This window comes from Haliaeetus albicilla, chromosome 2 (genome assembly GCF_947461875.1).
Source record: "Haliaeetus albicilla chromosome 2, bHalAlb1.1, whole genome shotgun sequence".
In the NCBI taxonomy this organism is placed as follows: domain Eukaryota; kingdom Metazoa; phylum Chordata; class Aves; order Accipitriformes; family Accipitridae; genus Haliaeetus; species Haliaeetus albicilla.
The window spans coordinates 10,020,795-10,046,666 of NC_091484.1; the positions used below are offsets into that span (position 1 = coordinate 10,020,795).

General features: G+C 48.0%; 2 protein-coding genes across 3 annotated transcripts in view; one reads left to right on the plus strand and one right to left on the minus strand.

Moving 5' to 3' along the window:
- The first annotated feature begins 949 nt into the window (after positions 1-949).
- On the plus strand, positions 950-11,896 carry LOC104313492 (opsin-5-like). The gene is made up of 6 exons (XM_069805595.1): positions 950-1,257; positions 3,113-3,200; positions 4,851-5,013; positions 5,625-5,752; positions 7,689-8,017; positions 8,837-11,896. The coding sequence occupies exons 1-6, from the start codon at positions 1,255-1,257 to the stop codon at positions 9,389-9,391; spliced, it is 1,266 nt and encodes a 421-aa protein (XP_069661696.1). The 5' UTR covers positions 950-1,254; the 3' UTR covers positions 9,392-11,896.
- A 6,316-nt stretch (positions 11,897-18,212) lies between these two features.
- The window catches only part of SLC9A8 (solute carrier family 9 member A8), a 31,262-nt gene continuing 23,602 nt past the window's right edge, over positions 18,213-25,872 (minus strand). For both annotated transcript variants that reach the window (XM_069805604.1, XM_069805613.1), the window contains 5 exons: positions 24,823-24,905; positions 22,952-23,063; positions 22,299-22,519; positions 21,060-21,206; positions 18,213-19,778 (listed from right to left, as the gene is read on the minus strand). In XM_069805604.1, the coding sequence (XP_069661705.1) occupies positions 19,671-19,778; positions 21,060-21,206; positions 22,299-22,519; positions 22,952-23,063; positions 24,823-24,905 (671 nt within the window). In that variant the 3' untranslated portion in view covers positions 18,213-19,670. The remainder of the gene's footprint in view (positions 19,779-21,059; positions 21,207-22,298; positions 22,520-22,951; positions 23,064-24,822; positions 24,906-25,872) is intronic.

Sequence of the window (25,872 nt, forward strand, 5' to 3'; positions counted from 1 at the left end):
TGTGTTCGAGTGGTCCAAGGCTACCCTGGCACCAAAGCAGAACTGAGATCAACATCCACCAGCCAGGAGAGCATAAGGAAAAGCAGGTCAGGGGAGCGTGCACCTGCAAAGTGTGTGCTGGGCTGGCAAGGAGTCCTCCAAGTCAGGTTGCTGCTCTGACAGCAATACTATATTGGTTAAAGTAGGACGCCTCTAGGATGCAAATGTTAATGTTTTCCTTACATATTTTACCAGGCAATTATTAAGAGAGACTGAATTTTTAAGACTGAACATCAAAGCTGCATGTACATAAGTACAAGTAATGATGTATGAGAAGTTGCCATACTGTACTTGTATGTACTGGTAACAAGACAGGGGACATTTGATATGTTCAAGTAGCAAATTAGCTGTGTGCCTGTCAGCCTGCCTGGGCAATCACACTGCTTGGCGCTTTTTCCCATAGGTGCTTGCATATCAAACCCTAAGGGCTAGCAGCCTCTTCCAAGCTGGCAGATAATAGCCGGGGTTTAGTTTATTAGTAAAGCACACACTGTTGTTAGATGTGCCTTGTTTTGCACAACAAAGGATTGGAAAAATCCCATGTGTGGTGGTCATTTCTCTGAAGTGAAAGTCCGTAGTAGGAAACCCAAACAGAAGCGGGTAGACCTCCTGGCTGTCCATGTTTGCCTTCATGATGTCCATGCAGTGCCACAGAGCAGACTTTCCAGACCCAGGCAGGAGGATGGGGCATTTCAAAACAGTATGGTACCTCTTTCTCATTGCCAAAAGCCAATAAATGAGTTGAGGAAGGAGGCAAGTCTGCTGCACTTCAGCAGCCGTTAGCTGAGCTTCCTGAGAGCCTCTGTCAGTTTAGCAGGATGATGTAAATGGAGCTTAATTTAAAATCACATTTGCATCAAGCTGTCAAACCAGTAACCTGGGCAAAACATGTCTCAAGGATGTGGGAGTATGCCAGCAGCACAAGGGCTTTGGCCATGTCTACTAGAGCAAGCAAGCCAAAACCTGGCTTGCTGTTGCTCCTTCTGTCTTCAGTGCATGACACCCCTTTCTGTGCAGCACACGCTTGTCGGGACTGTTTTGCACAGACCAGTTCTTTTGCTTTCCACCATCTCTGTTCATAAGAGGAGCAGGAACCATCCAGAGAGGCCAGACGGTCAACAGAGTGAATTGAGAACCATGGATGACCATTGCAGCTCCCATTAACTAAATTAACCAGCATCCTGCCTGGTCTGCAGAGGCAACTTCATCATACTCATGGTATGTAGGCACCAACCATAAAAATATTTGATTGCTTAACATCAGATGCTTGAGATAAGTTCACTGAAATGTAGCAAGTGGGACTATATGAGCTGTAAACATCCCATGGATTGTGTGCCCACCTAACCCAAGAAAGCCATGAAGTAGGCCAGAGGAACCATGGTCAATCGATATTCATCTGTATGGGCCAGTAACACAGAGAATGAAAAACTACTGGCAGGATTTCTTGGCAGTTTAACACCAGTTAGTGTCTTAAAATACATTTACACTCAAAGCTAATTTACACAGTACTTCAAGTAATTAGCTCCATCTGTCTGAATGCAGCCTTGGATGTGAGGTGCGCATTTTCACCCGGGTACAGATAACAAGGGTAGTCGCTCTGTTTGTGAAGTCCATGTCAGCAAAACTCATGGAAAGAGGCTCCGTCTCCCATGGCTGTTGGCCCATGCGGTAGCTCCCAAGCTGCCTCACAGCAGTTAGAGGTCACGTAGGGATCTGTGCTGGGGATATTATTGTTATTCACCTCCTCCCCATAAGGCCAAATCTATTCCCTGTTCCAGCTCGCAGCATGGCCCTATGAAGACTAGGCTATGGGGCAGGAATAAGCAGCCTGTTGCCACTTGTGAGGGTTAAACCATGCCCAGGCTGGCCCCAGCTGCCTTCCCCTCCCCAGCCCCTGCTCCGCGGCAGGGCACTGTTTTCAGTTCTCCCACAGCGTGCAGGTAGGGACCTTGGGGAAGGAGGCAGGAATATTGCATGCATTAAGCATCCCAGCAAGCAAGCTAACAGCTATCGAAACATATAATTAAACCATTATTTTCTCTCGCCCCCTCTCTCTTTTTTTTTTTCTTCACCTGAACAAAATATTTTTCCATTTATTTGTTATCAGTGAAGGGAGTGAATATACTGAAACACGTCTGCTGTTCTGCTCTACTACCCCCTATTAACTTCCTAAGCACTTGGGAACCTTTGGCTCAGCTGCATGAAATACCAGGGAAACTAATTAGGCTGATAAAACTCAATGATTGAGTCAGACACCGTGTGAAAGGGAATGACTTTTTACTACTATTTTTTTGTTGTTGTTAATACATGTGTTCACCCTCAAGTTCTTCCCTGCCTGCACTACTGGCAGCACAGATCAGATTTAGTTACAGCAGAAGGAGGGTCCCAGCCAGGAGCAGTGATGATTGCGGTGACAAAATTCCTTTCTGTCCCCAGCTGTGGGGTCTCCTGGGCTGCGGTTTGATGAACAGCTTGTTGCAAGTCCCCTTGTCTGCATGGGCCTTTCTCAGCACACACAGTGCATGTCTCACAGTAGAGGCAATTAATATGCCACCGGGATGGCACATGAACAGGTCTTGGCTGCATCGCAAAGAGAGTTTGGGCCAAGCCTCTCTGCTGATGTGGACGCAGGGACTGGTGGAGGCACGTGAAGGATGGGACAAACCTGGAGGAGGTGGGGGACTTTGCAAAACACGAAGCCTCCAGCTCTGAGCTGCCAATCCCCATGTCCAAACGCACAGTGCCCGCTGCAGTCAGCACATGGCCGAGACTTGCAAAGAAAATTTAGATCCAAAGGCTAATGCTAATCAGTAAAATCTGTAATTGAAGAAATGGTAATCAAGTGAGATTACCAGCCTGATCCTATTATCGGCCCCCTGCCCAGCTGGTTAGGTCAGTGCTGTGTGCAGCCTTAATGAAGGCACCTCCCGCGGTGAGGTACATGCTGCTGGCTTGGTTGTAGCACCGTGCCAGGAGCGTGTCGCAGAGCTGTCCTCCCCGGGAACGGAGGAAAGTGAGCACTCCTTCATTAGCCAAAATTCGCTCTCACTTGTATTTGTATTTTGCTTTGCAGATGGGAAATGTGTCCAACGCCTTGGTGTTCATCTCCACCTTATCGGAGAGAGAAGACCTGATTTTTGGCACACTTTATTTAGTCTTTGGTAAGGAAAGACAGCCTGTTACACCTCTCTCCCTGCTGTGGGCAGCCCAGGTGCCTGCCTTCGAGAGACATTCAGGACTTTTGCAGTCACTGATGCTTCCAGAAGCGTTCAGTCATTAGCAGAATAATCAAACTGGCCCTTCCCACATTAGCCCTCCCCATGTTACTCAAAAGGATGATCTGGCCAAAGCTTGGTGACTGCATTCCCCTCTCAGGGGAACTGCAAGTACCAGTTATGTTTTTAAATATTTGGAAAGTTGAAGAACAACCTTTGAGAAACGTGCTGTAACTCCTACTGCAGCTACCTGATGTGAGACAGGTAGGGACTCTCTGTTAGCATTGCCAGCTTCAGGACTATTGAAGGTGATTTGGACCTCCAGCTGGTCCTTGCTTTCGGCAGAAGAAGCTGCTGAATGTCCTGTGATTTGGAGTTAGTGGCACTGAAAAGCCAGCAGGCAAAACCGAGGGGCTGGGATGTGCTCTGAAGCGGCCTAGCCCTGGTTGGTGTGGGCAGAAGTGAACAATGAGCAACGAAAAGCCTTCCAGTTATCTGAGCCCTGAGCAAGTTGTCTCCCAAACGCTAGAAGAGTTTTTCATGCCTGTGAGGATGGGGAACCCAAGGCATGCTCACGCCACTGGGACTGCCAGCAGCCCTACAGGCACCTACAGCTCCTAGGAGTTAGTAAAGCTAATAAAATGTACTTAGTACAGATGTGAGACTAGCTCCGTGGGAAAAATGCCTCATGAGGCTGGGAAGAAGGACAAACATCTCATTACTCTACCCTCCAGTGACTCCAAAACTTCCAAAGCTCTGGATTTGATGAAGTCTTGCGTGGGAATCCTGTTCCTGAGGGGAACTTTAGTGTTAGCCATTTAGCGGCTTTGCAAGCTGGTTCTTACCACTGTATTTAATTTACAGCCTAATCCATTAGGGAGAAATTCTTGTCCTACCCAACCTGCCCCAAAAGCAGCAGAGATTCCCCTTCTGAGGACACCAAAACCTCTTTTCAATGAAAGCACGCTTATAATTTAAAAAAGAGAGAAAGCCCTTGTTATAAAATTTTAATCACCACTGTTGTTTTAAATACACTAGTAGCAAACAAAGAGTCTTCGTTTGTTTAGTCTGGATTTTCCTTGATCTTCATAATGCCTTTCTTCTTGTTTATTTTGTTACCATGATATTGGACAACACAGACTTAGGAGTGACATTGCCAGGAAGAAATTAAAAAGGCGAAGGGGTGCAGCTCCTTGGCCTCACATCAGAAGAGCAATCGCACAAAGCTCCTGTTATTTATCTAGCTGGAAGGAAGTGCCCCCCTTGCTCCTTCCAGCTGGAAGAAGTGACTCTGGCCAGATCCTGCACCCAGGGCCGACTGCAGTCTCATCCCATCACTGCCATCCTACCAAATGCCTCTGTAGGATTTCAGGAAGGGGAAGGGATCAAATTCAATGTCCAGCATCTCCAGATGTGCTCACAGAGCTCTGCAGGTCCCATGGGCTCCCCTGCTCAGCCTGCTCTGGGGAGGGAAGCCTGGAGCCCTTTCCACCCTCTGTAGACATCTCCGGTGTTGGCTTCCAAACATCTGAAGATGATCCTGGCTCCTTTCCCAGCTCTGTTACATACAGCACCGTTCCTCTGCCTTCTCCACAGGCATTGTGTCCCTCTCTGGGAACTCGCTGCTCCTGCTGGTGGCCTATCGTAAGAGGTCAATGCTGAAGCCTGCCGAGTTCTTCATCGTCAACCTGGCCATCAGTGACCTGAGTATGACGGTGACACTCTTTCCCTTGGCCACCTCATCCTTCTTTGCACACAGGTACTTTGTGGAAGCGGCTCTGTGCTGGCCAATGGCCCCGGGTGCACTTTGCAAACCTTGTCTTGAAATGGGGAGATCCCTGACAGGTGGTGCAGGGGGACCCAAGGAGTCAGTCTGGTGGCCCTTCACAGACATCCACCCCACAGCAGGGTGCTTTGCTGTTCCCTGTCCCCCCAGTTTATCACACAGACTTGCTGTAAAAGGGGTTTGGTGGTGGGTTTCCGAGCTGGCCCTCACATTGCACAGGCACTGCAGTGGTGTGCGCTGGCATGGATCAGGGCAGCTCCTGCACCTGTGGCTCTGTCTGTGCCTGTCTCTGGGATGCTTAGAGAACAAATCTGGGGCAAGATCATGCCCATGTTTTCTTGGGCAATCACACGCTGCTATCCATGCAGCCCATTGCAGCTGCCCCACGCACGGTCGGCTTTGCTTCCAGTGTGGGACCAGCAGCTGAGGCCCTACTGCCAGGAGAGCGGCTGGGAAATACCCAGCCTTCCTCCAGAGCAGGGATTTCAGAGACAATTCCTGTCTAGCCGCATGGCAGGGGCTGTCAGCCAGCTGCCCCGGGCAGAGGGGAAGGGCTGGGTTTACCTGCAGGCTTTCCCTTGCAGGTGGCTGTTCAACCAGGCGGTGTGCACTCTCTACGCCTTCTGCGGGGTCTTGTTTGGGCTGTGCAGCCTCACCAGCCTGACGGTGCTCAGCACGGTTTGCTGCCTGAAGGTCTGCTACCCAGCATATGGTAGGTGCTGGGATGTGTTATCTGATCTATACTTACACCCTTCTCTATTAACATAACTCTTTTTCTTCCTTCTCTTATGGGTCAGATACACCTCTTCTAGGAAAGCTTTGCCCAAGGGCAACCTATTCCCGGTTAATACACTGATGCAGCAGACTCTGAAGGCTTTTATTACTTGTGTATTCATCCCCCTCTACCCGCGTGGGGCTATGGAGCCCCAGCACCCTGTGCCCATGCCCTGTGCTTGCATCTCAGCCATCCCCTGCTTCACTCCAGGGCTCAGGAGCATCATCCCGAAAAGTATCAAGGGCGTTGTCCTCCCTCTGTGGAAAAGTCCCAGCTGCTGTATCGCAGCAGGTCACAGGGTTTCAAACGTCCATACGCAGACTTGAGCTTAGGCCAGAGCAGGCTCTGCATCTGGGAAGCCATAAGATCTGGCAGTGCAAGGAAGAGCCGCTTTCCCTTGTCCCTGGTGGGGAGAGCCATAGGCCAAATGTATTTAATTGACTGAATTAATTAATACAGGAGGGCTGGGTGTGCAGTGTTATAGCTCACTTCTGTAGCTTTATTTTCACCTGGACTTCCTCTGTAGAGCTAACATGAGTGCAGCTCTACAGCTATATGCAGCTATAAGCTTGGGCATGCAGCGTAGAAAGCACCTGAGAGAAGTGGGGGGATCCAGGAACGTCCCCTACACATTTACAGCTCCTCCTATTTGAAGCTGCTTCTTAATTTCCTCAGCTCAGCTGCTAACCCTCCATCTAGCATGTATGTTCAGAATATACATTGGATTAAAGACCAAAAATAGAAATAAAATGGGAAATCAAAGATCTTGGTTTGATTTGCAGGCCAGCACCCCAGGGTGCATCGTCACCCCCTCTCCCATGGCTCACTGCCTGTCTGCCCCCAGCCCGCGGCTGCTGCCAACCACCAACACGCTTTGTCCCCAGCAGCTGACGGTGCCTCAAGGACGATGCTGGAGCAGAGTCACCTTGGTTATGTGCCAGCACAACAACTCAGGAGATCACTAAAAAGGTGGAAGGAAAGATAAAGATAAAAGTTGGCTCTTAAAAGGCAGCCCAGGTACCAGTGGCTTTTCCCTGAGCAGGTTCTGCTCTCTAGATGAGCCAGCACTTGGCAGCCTGGCACGTTGAGCTTATCTCCCCATGACGCCCTGGCCCATTTTCTATGAGGAAATAGCTAATCTCAATGTGCTTTTAATTGCTTAGTTTCAAAGAAAAATGTTACTCCTATGTATGGCGGAAGATTTAGCACTTTATACTGAGCTCTTAGAAGATCAGGGAGTTTTAGATTTGATGGGGGATGGGACAAAAAGGAAAAAAACCACCTTCCTCAGTGCTTCAGTCTGCCGGAGAGCAAAAGGTCCTTCAAAGGACAGTGTCTGTGATGGCTTTGAGCAGTCCTGGAGCCAGCTCTCCCTGCCCTGTGCTCAGGCTGCTGCAGCCAGGCAGCCCCCTTCCCTCCCACCCGTGGGGCCGTGGGTGCAGCAGTATCCCTGTGGGGCCGTGGGTGCTGTGTCCCCCGCCAAGCCACCAGCAGCCGCATGATCTCCCAGCAATTCCTCCCTAAGCCAAGACAGGCTGCACTGCTGATCCTGCCACTTGCTGCCTAGATTGGGGCAAACCCTTACATTTCTCTTGGCGCCTTGCTCTGGCCGCCCACCCAAGGGTACAAGAGGATGCCTGTGTGTCCCAGGGCCCGGGGGTGAGTGCTGCCACCGCTCTGCCCGCTCCATGGCTGCAGTGCTGCCATGCTGTGTGCAGCAGCTCCTGTCCTGCCCGGGTGGCCCCAGCCGTGTCCCAGGGTGCCTGGCTTCGTCCCCGGTGCCTGGACGTGCGGGCAGCTCAGGGTCACAGCCCTTCTCTCCGCTGCCCCTCGCCCATGGGAAACCATCCTCACGCCGATCCCTCTGCCACAGGCAACAAGTTCTCGCCCTGCCACGCCGGAGTGCTGCTGCTGTGCGTCTGGGCATACGCCCTGATGTTTGCCACGGCCCCCTTGGCCGAGTGGGGCAGCTACGGCCCCGAGCCCTATGGGACAGCTTGCTGCATCACGTGGAAAGCCTCGAGCAGGGAGGCTACGCTCTACATCCTCGCCCTCTTCATCTTCTGCTACCTTCTCCCCTGCCTCCTCATCCTCGTCTCCTACTCACTGATCCTCTGGACGGTGCGGGTGTCCCGGAGAGCCGTCAGGCAGCACACGTCCCCCCAGCGCAGAGCCCGCAGCGTGCACAGCCTCATCGTGAAGGTAGGGGAGGGCTCGGGGTGCTGCGGTGTGCCCACTGCCCTGTGGGCAGGTGAATGTGGCAGGACCCCTTCTGCCAGGGTGTCTGCTGCTCCTGATGAATTCTGCGGGTGTTTGTATCAGTGTGGGTAATAACACTTTTCTCCACGTTTAAAGCCATCAGGTGGAGGAGTTTTCGTTTTAAATTACATTGGAAAAGATCTTAAAAGGAGCTTGCATGAGTCATTGCTCCCCAGACTACAAGCTAATACTATAATTTACCAAGGATATGTCAAAAAAAAAAAAAAAGTGGATACCCTTTAAAAAAACCCCAAACACCAAAGAAAACAGCTTGCAAGCCTGGCCTCGAAGGAAACCTTCGTGTCTGCTTAGAGGAGGGGGGTCTGAGCATGGCCTGTTTCCAGAGCCTCTCGGTCAGTCTGCACGCTGGCACACAGATTGCTGGAGGGATTCTGAGTGCTGCCAAAATGCTGTTGGAGTCCGACGCTGGCCTGGTCCCAGCCGGGTCGCTGGGTGCTTCGTACCCATCTGCCGTGGCGGGCTGAGGCAATTGCTGAGCTTCCCAGGTGGGATGGGGTGTGAGTCACCTGAAGCGAGTGCAGGTTTATGTGCCCACGCTGGGATGTGCCGAGTTGCTACCCTGATGTCTGACACCCCGATGATCCAGTGTGACAGGTCCAGAAGGCTGAGCACCTTTCCCTGGGGACGTGACCGACTGCTCAGTGTCCCGTTGCACGTGGCTGAGTTTTAGGGGGGGGTCAGCATCCCGCGTGTGCCGCAGGAGGCTCACGGCACCGCCGTCTCCATCTCCTTCTCTTCCAGCTGAGCATTGCCGTGTGCCTGGGGTTTCTGGCTGCCTGGACCCCTTACGCCGTCGTTGCCCTGTGGGCAGTCCTTGGCGATGCCAGCCAGGTGCCGGCGCTGGCCTTTGTGCTGTCAGCCGTCTTTGCCAAGTCCTCGACGCTCTACAACCCCCTGGTGTACCTGCTCTTCAAGCCCAACTTCCAGAAGTTCCTCTCCAAGGACATGATGCTCCTCCAGGCCATCCGCACCCTCCTCTGCTGCGGGTGCCCGAGTGCCGCGCTCCAGCCCTTCCCATCCGCGGGCTTCAGTGGCCACCCTGGGGCTTGCAGAAACTGCAACGACACTTTTGAGTGTTTCAGTAACTACCCCAAGTGCTACAAACTCCCCCAGGTGCCTGGCAGCTCGCCCCAGCACGGTCCCCTGGCTATCCTGGCTGATGGAGCTGCTTGCCAGCCGGGACTGAAGAGGACGGTGCAGATGATGGCGCTTGTCACACGGAAGAGGTCAGACCTGGGTGCTGTGAACGTGGCAGGGGAAGCCCTGCCGTCAGATATCATGAAAGACCTTCTCTGAGCACAACCATGCCCGGCTGTGTCCCACCAGCGCACTGGAAGACAAACCCAAACGCAGCATTTCTCTCACCTACATATCCGATGGGTCCCCAGCACATTCTGTCGATGAAGTGACACGAAAATTTAAGACCAACCTTGCCTCCTTCTCTGGTTTGGCTCTTGCAACTCTGAGCCTAGTCTTTGCACTTGCAAAAAAAATAAAGACCCCCAGTGCCTGAAATCTGCCCAGGGTGCAAGTCCAGGGTGCAGTTTCTCCTGTGGCTTGCTCTCTGGGCCCTTGGCCTTTGTTTTTCCATCCTGGTGCTCTGATGACCAAGTAGGAACTTGGTTGTCTTAAGAAACTGTGCCTGGCAGGGAGGGCTGGGGATCAGGAGGCCCTGAGAGGGATCCTGCCTCCAGCGCCAGCCCCTACAGCCCCCGCTGACCATGTCCTATCCTGTTGGGGAGCGGGACCATGCAGCTCAGCTACCTCACTTGGGATTATGAAGCATCTTTATATACCTCTCAAGAGACTACTCTCTGTGCAGGCTGGGTTACCCCACTCCCTCGATTTGAGTGCAAACCCACCACTGCCTATAGATCAAAATGGGAGCTTGTCTTTAGAGTAAGGATTTGGGGTTAAAATAATCCCGGTGTGAGTAATAGCAGTCCCAGGTCGCGCTCTCCAGGCAGGGAATGGCAAATCTGTGGCCGAGCATCACCCTGGAGCTGGGGCTGCGGCTGCAAGGTGTCTCCCGGCGGCTGGGACGAGGGGGCAGCTCTCGCCACCCGCGCTGCTGCGCAGGGGAGCAGCTGCCTGGGCAACAGCATCCCGCGGGCTTGTCGTCGGCGTTTGGAGAGATCAGCGCGGGCAGTTCACGCAGGGGAAGAGCCTGGGACGAAAAGGACCAAGAAGCTGTGGAAGGGCCCGACGCAAAGCCAGCAATAGAAAAGTGCCCACGTTATCCGCCGTGGCGGGCGCGGGGCAGGCTCGCAGACGTCTCCCTCCAGTAGCGTGCTGGCAGCCCCATGGGGAAGCTCGCCTGGGGCTGAGCTCGGGGGGTCCCCGTCCCACCCCCGGCACCGAGCTGCTCGTGTGCCCAGCCTCAGGCACGGCGGGAGCTGGTTTTCCTTTGCAGGGTCTGAATAACGCAGCCAGGGTGCTGAGAGAGGGTTGTTATGCCCCCCAAAATTTAAAGAGGCATTCAAGGTGATGATAAGAGTCAGTAACAGAGGTGGGAAACGTGCTGCCCTCCGGCACCCAGCCAGCCAGTTACTCACACGAGTGCTTTACCTTGTCACTGGTTAACGAACAAAGCCATGCCACAACCCGTTGCCAGAGCTGCGGAGTTAAACCGTGGATGTGCTAAATGGGAATAGTGAACCATTTTCTTCACCAAGTGCTGGGACACAGCCTCTGCCCCGATGCTCTTGCTGGCTGTGCCCTGCCTGGAAGCCGACCCCGAGCTCTCCCTCCTCCCTCCGCTCTCCAGATACAGATATTGCTATTTTTAGAAGTCGCTCCTAGAACCAGGATGTATCGCTGCCTTTTCTTAGCACAGATGCAGCAGCCTCCTCTCTCCCGAGGACACACAGCACTTCACAAAAGATCCGCTAGCTGCAGGGGCGTGCAGAAATCCAGAGGGGTGGGTGTGCTGCCTGGGGGGCACACGGCAGATGCCCACCACCAGTCATTTCAGCTACAAACTTGGTACCGCTGAACCTAGGCATTAAAAATACCGAGGTTTTTGGCCTCCATGTTGTGGCCCAATTCCAGTTTAGGTGGCAACGGGGCCGGTGTGAGCTCTGCGGCGGGGAAAGCGGTTGCCGCATGCAGAGGCACCCAGCAAAGCGGCGAAGGGTGCTGGGGCGCGGGTGGTCCTGCCCTTGCTTTCCCCGTGTATGTCATCATTACCGGCTGCTGCTGCATGGCTCTAATTAGCGCACGACAGCATGGCAGTCGTGGCACTTGCTTTTGTCCCTTGGTCATTTCCACTTAGCCACTTTAACTAGCAGTTTCCCTGTGACAGGACAGGGCCTGTGACAAGAGAGGGTCGTCGGTAAATCTGGGGTGCACTTGCATCTTCCCGGGATGGTTTTGCCCACGTGTGATACCTGTAGGCGCAGAGGGTTGGGGCAGGGCAGGGTTTATGCACAAGAGCTAAGTAATAGCTGAAAGGCCACGCAGGGAGCGACACTCCTGCCTTCGCTTTCGACTCCTGCTATGCAAAAAACCCCCACCCAACCCAAATATGTGCAATATTTGCAAACGCTGCAAACAAAGAAAGAAAAATCAGGGCAGCCAGTGAAGAGAGAGGACAAAGTTTCCGACGTGGGTGCAGGTTTCTGGGAGGGCCAGTCACTGCCCAGCCAGGGGCACGGCTGCTCGTCCCCCTCCCACCCTGCAGCTCGGGGTGCTGCTCCCCGTGCCCCGTCCCAGGCACCCCGGCACATGAGGGAATCACAGGCACTCGGTGTCTCTGCTGACTAGTCATCGTGTTCCAGAAATTGTACATTTTTAAAGTAAATCGACTCATGCAAAACTGGCGTTCGACTTTTGGTTCAGTTACGTGTTAGCGGCCGCGCTCTGGGATAAATGGAAATATCGCTGCTGTGCCTGCTGCTGTGCGTGGCCGGGACTCGGGGCAAGCAAACCTCTCCTTCCCCAGCAGCTGAGCCTTCCTCCTGCCGGGGTGAAGCAGCGATGGTGTGGCCGGTGGTAACAGGGCCCTGCCGCACCGCTCCGTGCTGGGGTACCTGGGCCCGCAGGCTGGGCTGCACCTTTGAGCTGCTCCCTCGGCCAAGCCCAGGCTGTACCTGCTGCCCATCGCCACCCTGGGAGGAGAGGAGCCTCCAGAAAGGTGGCCAAGGGCCGATTTCCCACCAGAGGACATGAACACGAAAGGCTGTTACCATCTCGTGGGGGCTCTCAGGGCATGGCCACCCTGGGACACGCGGAGGGGCCAAGGACATGACCTTGACCAGGCTGGTGCTTTGGGCTGTGATGGGCTCAGGGACGCAGTATGGTCCAGCCACTGATGCAACATCGGGTCCCTACTTTGCTTATCACCACCCCCACCCCCCCCCCGGCCTGCTGCTTTGTCCCCTGCTAGCCAAAAACCACTGCCATCCAGAAATCACCTAAAGGAGACAGGGAAAAAAAAAAAAGAGCAAATCCTCCCAGTCCTTTATTACTCCAGGAAAAGCCCAGATCAGCATCTCCACCTCTGGTGTGAGAATGCAGAACATTGAGAGCATGAGTGTGCTTTAATCTACATTCACAGAGACACTCCTGCTGCTGGGGAGCCCAGACAGTGGCACTGCAGCCACTTAGCAAAACCCCAATCAATTTAATTGACTCCATGTACCCTGGCCAGGCCAAAGAGCAGGTCCAGGCTGTCCTGTCCCCCTCCTACACCAGCAGGACCCGGGGCTGCCATAACCCACACACTGCCACCTGCCAGGCTGGACCCCTCTCCTGGGACAGGGCACAGCTGGTGCCAATTTAATCAGTGTCCCCCACTGAGAATAGTGCCATCAGCTGCCACCAATTACCTGAGGACAAGACCCCCCCCTGCAAGGGTAGTTCTTGTGGTGGTGGTTGCTGATGGGGTGAGCCTGGGGCTGCGAGGAGGATGGTGGTAGTGGCTTCACCCCTTGGGGCTGAGGTAGGGTCTGCATTAGCTGCCAGTTGGGCAGGGATTGGGAGGTGGTTGCTGGTTGTGAGAATGGATTTCTTTAGCTTCTGGTGCTGCTGCAGCCCGGTCCCCAGCTCTGAGCTGGCTGGGAAGGGGGGCTGGGGGGCTGCAGTGCTGTGTTGCTGCTTGGTGAGAGCCTGGTCCTGGGGCAGGGAACAAGCCAGGGCTGCCTTGGTTTGGGTTTGGTGCCTGGGCAGGTGTGCTATGGTTGCTGTGTTTCCTACTTGTTGCTGGCCGAGTAAGAGCACTTGTGCCTTTTACCAGCGATGGCTTTATTTACAAATAGCCATCGTATTCCCAGTTCAGTCACCCTCTTGAGGTTGAAGATGCTGAGGCAAGTGCAGACACATGTGCTCCATTGATCTATACATAAGAAATATATGGTTACTGAAAGCCCAGCCTGAGCCAGAAAACCTGCAGCAAGAAATCTTTCTCAAGGAGAGAGATTCCTTCCCAAAGGCAAGCTGGCAGAGGCCAGCTACAACCATAAGGCAGTTCCAGAATGTAGTTGGCCCATTCTGGGATTACTTTCTGCCCAAATCTCCCACGATTTCACATCCATCAGTGTCATAAAATCGCTTTGGTACATAACCTGATTGTATAGGGCAATAACTCTTGGGATTTCTGTGTTGCCCCACTGACAGTATTGTAGGGCTCTGGGATATGCAGTTTGCTCGCTGTGACTGTTAATAACCTGCAAAGCAGCAGCATTTCCAGGACACTTTCTCCACTGCCTTACCTTGAAAGGTAAGCAGGTGAGCAATGCACTCCTGCCCCTCTCGGGAGAGCCCTGGCCTGGCAGGGGTTTAGGTTTGAAAGAGAATTTCAGGGTGAACTAAAGCAGCCAGTGTGTGTCCACACAGCCTTCCCACTCATCCTGGGGACATGGGCACGCTCCTGAAATCAGTGTCATGTTCCACTGACCTCAGCTGCACATGGGACCAGACCCTGGGGCAATGCAGCATCCTGCAGCTGGCCGTGTGATAGCACAGGCAAAACGGGTGGTGTGTGATTTGAGTCTCTGTCTTAATTTATCAAATGGCTTCACCCAAAGGCTGTCCTTCCCTGCATGTTCCAGGCCCTGGTTGAGCTGTGTCCTCCAGACCCCAGGAGCAATCTCTAGGGCCATGTTTCACAGCAGTCATGGCCAGTAAAATGTGATTTTTTTTTTTTGATTTTTTTTTTTACACATAAATGAAGCTGAGAGCAAATGTCACTCTCTGCTCCTGTCTGGACAGCGGGCTCAGCTAAAGGTAGCAGCAGTTAGATTGTGTACAAATGTGAACCTTTGAAAAAAAATCTGCCCTTTGAGTTTAATTTCTATTAACAATGGTTCCATGAACTGGCTTTGCAAAGACAGCTTCACCTCAAACGAGGTGACTGGTACCTGCTGTGTTCCCCTCAGAGCTGCCCTGAGACAGCAGGGACATGCTCTACCATTCTGCTTCGTTTTCAGTTTGCCATGGACAGAAAAACTTGGAACAACTGGAGGTGCCCTGCAGCCAGGGCACATCATATGTCCCCAGGGCCCACTGTGAGCTGTGTCCCACCAAAACAGGGCATTGCTTGGGGGTCTGAGGGCACAGCAACATGCTCCAAGGTGGCAGCGAAACCACGTGTCCTAGGAAAGGAAAAATGGGGAATAAGGTGACTGTCAAGGAAAGTCAGCAAATTCATAAATGAATGTGAAAATCAATCATTGACATAACAGTAGAAATTTCTTCCAGTGGCTCCAGACTATGGAGGTTAACATGTAGTTTGAAGGAAAACAGTCTGAAGTCCAAGTTGTGACAAGTGTAGTGGGTACCTTCTGAAGTTTTAGTGCAGTTGCTTTTTAAATAACATGACCCCCAGCCTCCCCAACATTCCTCCAGCTTAATTGCTTCAGAGTGATTTCATTGCTTCTGGCTGTGGTGGTTAATTGAATGTGTAAAACTCTCCCAGCTGGTGGCTCTTGGTTGTTGTGCTGCTGTTGGTCTCCCCACCAGCAGGACTGGGAGCAGGAGCAGCCTCCCTAGCAGCTCCATGCTCTGCCAGGTCCCACACAAGTTCATCCAACTCCTGTTCAAATTTAAAGTGAGAATGACTGATGAAGGATCCCATCAGCTCAAATCAGAGCTGCCCTCAGCTCAGACCACTATTCCAAGTAATGGCCAGCAGCCCCTTGCATCCAGACCCTTTGTACCTCCGAAATCGGTGGTTGCGCAAAGTCGACGGTGCACATTCCCCTCTGGTATCTGTGCTCTGGCTGTGTCACCTCCTGTGGCCCCATTCTTCTCAAAGGTCAGACAGCCTCAGCTGCAGTCAGTGCCACTGACCTTTAAATGCAGCCCCAGGGGTAGAAACCTCCTCTCTGGGGTGGGTGACCTCACCTACAGCCTGCACAGTTGCTGGGAAGAGGCAAAGGGTGTTTAGCAAGCAGAGCTCAGAGCCCTGGTCTTTCTTTCCAAAGGTTAAGCTTCTGAACGGCAGATAATGACTATTGCTTTTGGTCCTTTTATGGCAGCTTTTAGATTAGGCTGTAGAAACAGCCCGTAGGTGCTTTAATGTTTCAAATAAACGAGTGCCTCTTGGTGCGGTTGAAGTAAAAATAACATCTTCATCATGATGAAACCAAGGCAGGGAAAGCTGGAGGTGTTTGCTCACATTTGGCTGGTGAGTCATGAGCAGGCTGGGGCTGGGGTCTGGCTCTTGGGCGCCTGGGACAGAGGTGGGGCTTAAAGATGGTGCAGGTTGAACGTAAATCAGACCCTACGGCAACGATCGCTTCATCTGTGACTGTCGCACGGCCGTCTCGGGATGCAAGGTGCCCCCAGACATGTCACTCTGTGGGGGACAGGAGTGGTGATGGTGTGTCTGCAGAAAGGATAGGCTGGAGCCCCATCATGTGCTCTGTCGTGTCTTACGGGTGAGACCTGGGAGCTCTCCCTGGCTGAGCGTCGGCTGGTCGCCCTGGGGGGGTGGTCAGCTGCTGCCCCAAGCCTGGTGGCACAACCGTGCTCAGTGAAGCCATCCTGATCCCTGCCCGCTTTCCTCCCTGCCTGGCACAGTTGTTGTTGCCAGGCTGGCCAGTCTGACTGTAGTTTTAATAGCCTTAAGAGTTGAGCAGCTCAGAGGGAGCTTTCCAAGAGGGATTTTGTCTAGTGGGGAAACTGAGGCACAGAGCAGGCACGTGAGCTGGCAGTGGTGACAAGGCAGAGTGGGTTTGCTGTCCTCTTGAGCAGTGGAGTGACACCTGGTAAAAGCCCGTGTTGTCCTGGGGAAGAGGTTCTGCAGGGTGTCTTGCCTCGTCTCCCGCCTCGTCTCCCATGGCATGGTGGTGTCAGCAGGCATCTGCTGGCCGAGGTGGCTGGCCGGGTTGTCTCCTCCTGGTGCAGGGACTGCCTCCTCCCAGCACAGCCTGCCGGGAGGGAAACAGGGTCTGCTCCCTGCAACCCCAGCTGTGGACTGGCCATGTCACAGCCATTCCTTGGGGACATTGCCCGCCTATGCACTAACTGATGGGAGAAAAGCCACTGCTGAAAACACCTTTCTTTCTTTTGTTTTCTGTGAGCAGCTCTGTTGCATCCTTAATCAGGCAGGGCTGCTGAGCTTGGGGAAATGCCTGCTCTGTGCCAGCGCCCCAGGGGAGGCTGGGGACTTTCAGTGTCTCCCCTCGCTCCTGAGCCAACATTGCGCCTGTGGCCACATCACTGGCACAGAAATGGGGAACTGGGGCTGGGCTCAGCCCTGCCTGGCAGGGGGAGCTTCTGGGTGCCATTGTTGTCTCCCCACTGTGGATGATGGGTTTTGCCATAAGCAGCCAAGGCACCTTGTCATGGGCTAACACAGGGCTGCAGGATGGGCTGGAAGAGGGAAAAATGTCTTCTGGGAGTCTCTGAGTTGCCAAAAGCTGCGCTCTGGGTTCCCCCTGCCTCTCCTTTTCATGGCTCCTTAGTCATCAAGAGAAACAGCCACTGGGATTGCAGCCTGGCAGAACTTCGGGGCCTCTGCAATTAGTAACATTTGCATTGTACTTCCTGGTGGTTCCGTATCTGAGAGCAGAAAAAAATCAAGTTTACACTTGCACAAATTTGCAGATGACACAAGTTAGGATGGGGCTGCTAGTACTTGTGGAAAGAGAATTAGTTTAATATTGGCCTGACAAAATAGGAAATGACCTAAAGTAACTGCAAGGCAAGTCAATAAGGAGACAGATAAAGTAATATGCTTAGAAAAGAAAAATTAAGTGAAGAAATCCAAACTGTGAAATGACTGTCACAGAAAAGCCAGTGTATTGATAAATGAATATGAAAATTGGTCACTGAAACAACGGTAAAAACTTCCTCTATTGGTTCTGAAATAAGTTAATGTGTATTTTGAGAGAGAACAAAGTTGTCTTAATTCCAAGTTTTGACAAATGTAGTATTTTTTTAAGTTTTAGAATCGTTGCTTTTAAATTAAACCATCCAAATTTTCTTCACTTTAATTTCTTCAAAGTGATTTCATTAGTTCTAGCTATATCAGTTAATTGCTTCAATTTAATGTGTAAAATTATTCCCAGCAAATGGCTCTCATTAGATCTCAGAGCACTATCACCAATTGCCAGCAGAGGGCACGAAACGATCAATTTGTCTTGATGGAAGTTATCAAAGGGCGGTACATACCTCTATTTATTTTGCAGGTGACCTATTTCACTGGAGTAACAGTAGAAATTAGAGGCTATTTTATATTTCAGCATGACTAAGGCATAAAACTAAGCCCAGTGTAATAGCACCTAGATCAATGTACACTTTCCAGTGACAGGAGAAGCTCCCAGACACCTTCCAGCCAGCTCCTGGGCTTAAATGTTCAAGTTGAGAAACCTAGTAAGGCTGATGGGTAACTAAAATGTAATTGCCTACTGTTGTCTAGAAGGGTGAAGAAAAAAAGGAAAGTCTAGAAAGACTGATTTTTACAAAGATCCTCTCCTAAGGATAAAGCAAGCAGCACTGATTGCCTTCTGGTCAAGAACAGAAGCTGAGTTCATGCCCCATTCAGACTCCCACCAGTGCATGTTTCCGATCTGGGATTAGCAGAGTTCTTTGAACTACTGGGGCAGGGAAAGGGGAGAGGGACTCCTCTAGCAAGATGTGTTATTTTTAAAAACTGCTCAGACAACACAGGTTTAGGATTCCAAATACATTCTTGAACTTTTATTCTTCCCAGCATGTAAGCAGTTGATTAAAAACCTTAGTAGCAAAACCAGACCAAAAATATAAGTCTCACACTTTCAGAAACAAACATGTGCACTTGCAGGTCAGATTTACGTGCAGAACTACAATTCACATTTCAACAGTGAATATGCAAATGACTAATGAGGAATTTGGGTTGGCAGCGAGAGCAAACTGCTGCATGTGTAACCATGGCAAATGTGCAACAAACACTGCATTGTCTGTTTAGGTGTATGCAGTTTTGAGCAAATGGACTAGGCCATGTAGAAAAAGTGAAGTGATACTGCTGATTTTGAAACAAGGTAAGCAGAAGAGAAAAATCGTATTAACAAATAGGACAGCTTAATGAAAGCTGTTTGGCACTTCCCAAATGAGGCTGCTTCAGCAACGTGCAATATTAACCTTTCTGTACCTGCATTAGATTTTGTAGACTCTTCTCCCTTGTGTGCACACTAGAACCTAAAAATTCCACTAGTGAATTCTGGAGTGTTAGGGACACTTCATGAATTAGGCAAAACAAAAGCTGCTGTTTTCTAAGATTTGAAGCCAAAGTGCCAGCAAGGAGCAGCTGCCAATTACAGAAACCCAACTGCAACTGGCTTTAGCCAAAGAAAAAAATACATTAAAACTACAATTTTAAATGCAGTTCTGTACTGTGTCATACAATCCCCCGCTCCCCCAAACCATGCTATAATCAGTACTGTGGATTGGATACCTCAGTATATTAAAAAAAAACCAACAAAAACAAACAAAAAACCCCATAAAATAGAAATCAAGAATTTCTTAACTGACAAAACCACCAGTTTTCAGAGGTGCTTCCTTGTATGTGCAACATCTGCTTTTTGTCAAAGTATACATCTTCTCCAGATTCATAATGTGCAAATCCCATAAATTATAGATTTATTCCAGTCAAATTCCCTTACTAGTGCTGAAACAAATTCACAGTATAAACTGTCAAGACTTCCCATGCTGTGAATGAATATATATATATTAAAAAAAAATAAATAAAGTGCAATTCAGTCTGTTTTGCAGAGTCATACAATGGCTCTGTAGTTCAGCATATGTTTACAGCAGATTTCATAATAGGAAGAAGACCCCCCCCCCATTAAACATTGTCATCATTTCATGGCAGATGTTTCTGCTTTTCAATAGGCTGCATGAAATTTGTTATGCTGTAAAGTCTGAACAAAAGGTTCTTCATTCAGTCCAGTGTCTGACACTTAATGGGTTTCCATCACTGACTAGTAATATCAAGCACAGTAGATCTGCGGTTTTATACCTAAACATGTAGCACAAGACATGCCTGAAATCAGAAAGTTCATTCTTAGCTTTCCAGCTTTTGTGCAGTCAGACTCTTGATACTTAAATCCTCTTTCTAATGATAAACTCATTGCACTCCTGCCCCAGTCTGCTATAGCAGCTCTTGCTCATCATCTTCAGATCCGGAGGGTCCTTGTCGTACCTCTTCATACCATTTGTTTGTGAGGGTTTTCATCTGTATGCGCCCGTTATGCAAGTCCTAAGGCAAAAGCAAACCAGAACAGTTTGTTACTTAGCTACAACACTACTTGTGTTAGAGCAAAAGAGAAAGGCTAGTTTAACATGTTCCTTAGAACATAATCCATTCCTGGTCTCTAAAGCATGCAAAGCAATTCTGTTTCCTACCAGAAAATATTTATCAAGTGTTCAGTCAGTAATTATTTCCAAGGATGGTATTTTTGATGACAGGTATTTTTACCTGTGTCTTCTAGGCAGTCCTGCTCTGTGGGTTTCAAAAATCCTAATACCGTCTGGATGGCCTGGCTTTGAATCTGACTCCTCACTATATGTTCCCAGGGACAGTGGGAAGCTTGTGGCCTGCTTTGGCGATTCATGTACTTACTTTTCTAGCCTTTGGCTGAAATCTGAATGGCAGCCTTTGCTTTTGGCTACCAACTACAAATCAGATGCTTACTCTGGTTTCTTGATTCCTTTCTGGTTTTGCAAAAAAATGCCTTTAGCTTTTGTGGGAAAGTGCTGAAAACATTCTTTTGAAAAGGAACGTACAAAACGAGGAAAAATAGTATGTTTGAGCAGGCTAGGAAGATGGAATGTGCACACTTTACACAAAATTATCAGCTCCACAGCAAAAATGCTTAATTCTATGGCAAATTGGAAAAACAGTGAATTATGTGGCTAAGGAGTCTCAGGTTTCTGAGTCATGGGAGTGAAAATGGCATAGTATTTACACCTCTCAGAGCCACTCAGTGTTAAGTTACATGTTCAATCGGGTGTCATTTTGCATTTACAGCTTCAAAGTCTTGGTCTCCCAGTCAAGAAGTCTTAAAAGTGAAGGTTGCAATGCTGGTACATATTTCCCACATAAAAACTGCAGTCTGCAGAAAAATTGCAGCTCCAGAATTCACAGGACCATGTACAGTAAGAGGCAGGAACTCTGTGTGATAGCACTTTAAAAACTCTGCATGAGTGGTGGCAGCTTTTCCTAACAACAGTAGTAACTAGTAACTCCTGATACTCTTTGTGGTACTCTGCAAGATTAAAGGCTAGTTCAATAAATCCATACACCTTTTAAAGTTTAATTGTGGTAGCCCTGAGAGATGCTCATTTAATCCAACCTGCAATTTTACAGTCCAGCTTTTCATTACAGCTGCTCTACATATGCACAAGTAATGTATTAGACAGCTCACTGTTCCTAATGTAGAAGTTGCATGGCTACACTATGAGCCTTGTATGGTACAGAGTGAAATTACAACCAACTCTACCACAGTTTCTTTTCTTCAAGAAAACAAGAAATACTTACTTCTTGTGTGAGTCTTCTGGTGAAGAAAGGATTCAAATACTTGGCATCAAACCACATAAACCCTTTGAGGTCCTGGCGTTTTATGTACTGGGCTTCATATTCTTCCTCTGTGAGCTCTGATAAATGTTCAGATTCTATGGTATTTCCCTAGAAAGATCACAAATATTGGAATAACCTCAGAAATGTGGCAGTCATCCCTCCAGCTTGCTTCAGCTCCCTGCTCTGTGCTTTCCCTTCTCACAACCAATTCACATGCTGGAACAATATGGAAATTATCATCCCAGCCTACCAGGGCTTATGGCTGTATGAATCTGTCCAGCTGTTGATTCCCAGAGCCACTTAGCTTCCTTTTCCACACTGAAAGGTAAAAGACCTCAAATGTTCCATATTTTGTATTATTACTTGCTGGGAACAGATTTCTAGTGTGCTGGTTTTCTCTTGTGAGCTGGACAATGATTTTATCCTGCAAGCAATGCTCGTATCGTTGTGTCACTGGAAATAAGCCCTGTATCAGAACACACCCTGTCCCTGTGCTCTTCCTATATGCACCTTCCTACATGGACAGAGTAAGGTAATTCTAAAGACTGCAAGCTTTCTGAAACCTCATGCCAAGAGAAGCTGTTCTTCGGATCCTACAAAACAATACCCTGCATGTGTTATTCAATGATTTGGGGAAAACCAGGCAAATGCTCTGGGATACTTTATGTACTCCAGCCTTTTGGACATGAGGTTTCAGACTGACTGTTAGTTTTCTTCAGTAGTCTTGCTTAGTGAGAAATTGCTTTAAAATAAAACCCAGTCAGAAGGGTGCTGTTATTACCACCTTCTCATGCCCTTTGCTTTGACTTTTTCAAAATAATTCCCATCTGCCTTTTATGATTAATTCATGACTCACACTGTACTAGCTACTTTCCCTCTGTATATGACTCAATCCTGTATCATCTACTTTATGCTTTTGCAGGGGTTACTTTAATTTGTATGGATCAATTTATAATTAGATTGAGTTAAGAGACTATTTCTCCTCCCTTTCTCTAAGCAGTTATCTTGTGTAAACACTAACCAAGCTCTGTCTTTGGGATATATTAAAATTATATTGCTTGGCTTTTTCCTACCACCTTGGCATTTTCCATTGCTTTCATTTTACCTTTTAGTAAAAAATAATGTACTAGTCTTGGAAAATATAAAAAAAATTAAGAAAAAAAATATCATTGATCTTCTGAATAAAAAACCCAAACAAACCATCTTCTCTGTCTTGCTAAGATTAATGTCCTTCTTGTTCCTCTTGCGTGCTTTGGAGTCCTCAATGTCAATCAGTCTGATGAGGGGCATGGTTCCTCCTCCCAGCAGCAAAATCGTGAACAGTACTATGATGATTGTTGTTGTCCCAATGAGCTGCCGCTTCTCTATTGGTTCCAAGCCCAAATGGAGGCTGAGGGCATAGGGAATTGCACCACGTAAACCTTATCAGAGAGAACAGTAAATCAATGAAGAGTAAATCAACAACTATATTGGTCCTCAGTACCCTGATAACTCAACAGGAATTCTCCATCTTTAAAAGATTTTTACAATCCTATACCATGTCCATTTATCTATCATTTGGTTACCTCCCTAAAATGAATCTGAGCTCTTCAGATACTGTTGTTCAGACTGTGAAGTTGCAAGGCCTAGAAAGAAAATTAGACTCTGTAGAAAAGCTTTAGTGGGGATCACCACTGCATAGTCCTCTAGCACAAAGGGGAAAGAGAACGTATTGCACTTGGGTTTGAGAACAGTGCAAATGTTCAGTTGAGTTTTGGTCCACAGATGGAAAATCAGTTCTTCCCAGAGTAGCCCACACAATGAAAAAAATAAAACATTTTTTCCAGTTCTCCACACCGTGATCTTTAACTTACCACTAAACCACATGATAAACATCATTTTGGGGGTGATTTTATGATCACGGAAAAAGTTGAGTAGGTAGGAAAGTGGGAAAATATTCACTGCTCTACCGAACAGAACAAGTACCTGAAAAACAGAAACAAAAGCAAAAGACCATTTGATGTGTTACATTCACACAGGCCCCAGTTGCATATGGTTTGTACAGGGCAAGGTGAATATGCTCTTTTCACTCACAAGCCTTGCAAGTAGCTGTGCTGCTAAACTAATGTAAAGAAATCTCTCAGCATAGGTCGATGCAGAATTTAACCTTTTAAACATTTTGCCTGCTTAACTGAAAGTAAACCAGACTTGTCACTGACAGAGACCAGACACTACTTTACTTATAATAAATAAATGAAACCCAAGAGGCATTCCAGGGAGACCAAGAATTACTTTGGGTAAAAGTTCTCCTCAGTTCAGCTCCTTTAATCATTCCCTTGGCGCAGCAGCTAAGAGGCAATAAGATATTTCTATTGTCTCCCCATGGACCAGCTCCTCAGAGAAAAAGGCCAGAAGCCAAATAGCATGTAATCTGGTTCCTCAACACTTCCCTGTATATGGTTATAAAATATACCACACATTGAAGCAAAGTTGTGAGATGGGGGGGAAAAAAAAAAACCTATTGATTTAATGGCAGACAATTAACAAATACAGTGAAAACTTTAACTCAGAAAAGCAAAGGTTATCACAATGGCATTACTTTTAAGTTCTACCACAAACAGACCTTGATAAGGTAAACATCCTAGAATTAGTCAGCAGGATCCTTGAAGGGCTGTGCTGTTTTCCTTTATGAATCACCCCAAAATTACACAATTTGCATTATACTATTGAGGGCAATGCTACAGAGAAGGAAGTGTCACACCTTAGATATGTATTAGATAAGGAAGTTGGGTGTAATGCAGCGATAGCAGTTCCCCATGCTGATACCACTATCTGTAAATTGTAGAGAACAATTCTTCCCTTGAACCATGGACTAAAACATGCTAGTATACGTTGCTATATGCAACTGGAAATGGATTCACATTTCCCTCTTTTGACTCTGCAAAAGCGAACATACTTTTCATGTCTATATTAAACAATTATAATAGCAACGGAAGTAGGTAACCCCCATGTGAAACATAATTCAAAGTGCCACTACATAAATCTACACTGAAATAAAGAATAGAAGAAAAAGAATTAAAAATGCAGTCAAAGAATGAATACACATTGGAGAAGGTTTGAGTACGGACTTCCTCTGAAGAAGGTGAGCTCAGAGTGAAGAAGTGATGTCTGGACTAAATTGCTTTATGTAAACAAACTGCAGTGACATATGAGAGAGAAAGACTCAAAAGCTCTAGTCCTGGAGAAATGAAATGGAGCAGAGTTTGATACTAGTTTGCTCTGTAGTTTCTACAAACTGTCTATTCACACAAATCGTTCCTATGAAGCTAAATATATGTAAAAACTCCGGATTGTTTTCTGGTAAAATAACTTCTGGAATAAAGCGGCATGTATAATAATCTCAATATCTTTTGAGATTTCTTTTAATAAATCTAATAGGGTCAAACCAAGCAAGGTTCTTTTTCCTTGTTTTTAATAACCTTATACAGAAGGGCTCCAAAATAACAGCAAACTGGAATTTCTTAAAGAAGACTGATGTATTTGTACACCAAAGTGCTGAGAACAAGAAGAATAATTTCATGCTCTTAGAGTTAACTTTGTGCAATATATAAAAATATGAAAGCATTTTTGTAAAAACCTACAAAAAATAACAACTATTCTGAAATATTTTAACTGTAAGGTGTTTCCCCCCCTCCCCAATATCAAAAACACCTCTAAACAAGTATGGAAGAAAGTAAATACCTACTATGCACCAGATGACAAAGGACATTTCAAACTTGTGAGGAAAACTAAAAATCGACAGGCCAAGAAATGCAAAAACACACGTTTCTGAAAAAGAGAAATTACATCTTAAATAAACAATTCTAGAAAACCTTTTCTACTCCTATTATAAGTTACTACATACAGTACATAAAATAATATTTCCTGACTTTTGAATGCACCAAATAGGCACAAATGCCATTAAGCAAAAGGCCAGATTCTTCCACGCTCGCTGTCAGTGGGCAGCACCTCAGTCTGTGTGTGTAGGCTTTTTTCAGCTGTAAATTACTAATAAGTATGAATAAAGCTAGCAAAACCTTGCTTTAAAGACTGAGGAATTTTTTACTTGAGGAATACAGGACAAGCTGCAGAACACAAGCTACAGGAGTAACTACTAATGACTTCTGTAGCTTTGAATCAGATTCTATATAAAACTGAAACGCCAGGCACAATCTCATGTATTGCAAGTTGAACACTATTATAAAGTATTCAATTCATTAAATTCTTATAAACGGCAGCAGTTCATGGCTTGCTTTGTAATAAAATACTGCACTGTATGATCTAACAACCCTTGTATATTCTAATAACCTCTAGAAGAGATGTTTGCAAATCTGTAATAGTACCACCACTGCACAATGACTGCAATAATTCAAACATATTATTTCCACAGCACCAACCCATTACCATCAGAGAATCGCAGAGTCAAGATGTTTCGTCAGTTCACTGCTGTGGTAGCAAGGTAGGTTCCTTATCATAAAGGCAGTTAAAAACAGGACAGTTTTGGACAGACAGTAGCAATACCCGAATTACTGTAGCATAAGACATTGTTTTGCCATGGTTTGGGTACTGGCTACTTATATTTGCATGCTCAAAACCTGCTGCAAACGTGTGAAATTGCACAGTATCTTAAATAACACCTTTACAGTGACTTGAATGAATATGTGCTTTTCTAGCATTTGTAATAGATTAAGACCAAACCCTGATGAGCTATGGTGTTCAGGTAATGAGTGGTTAAGTTTAGTTTGCAGCAAGGCCA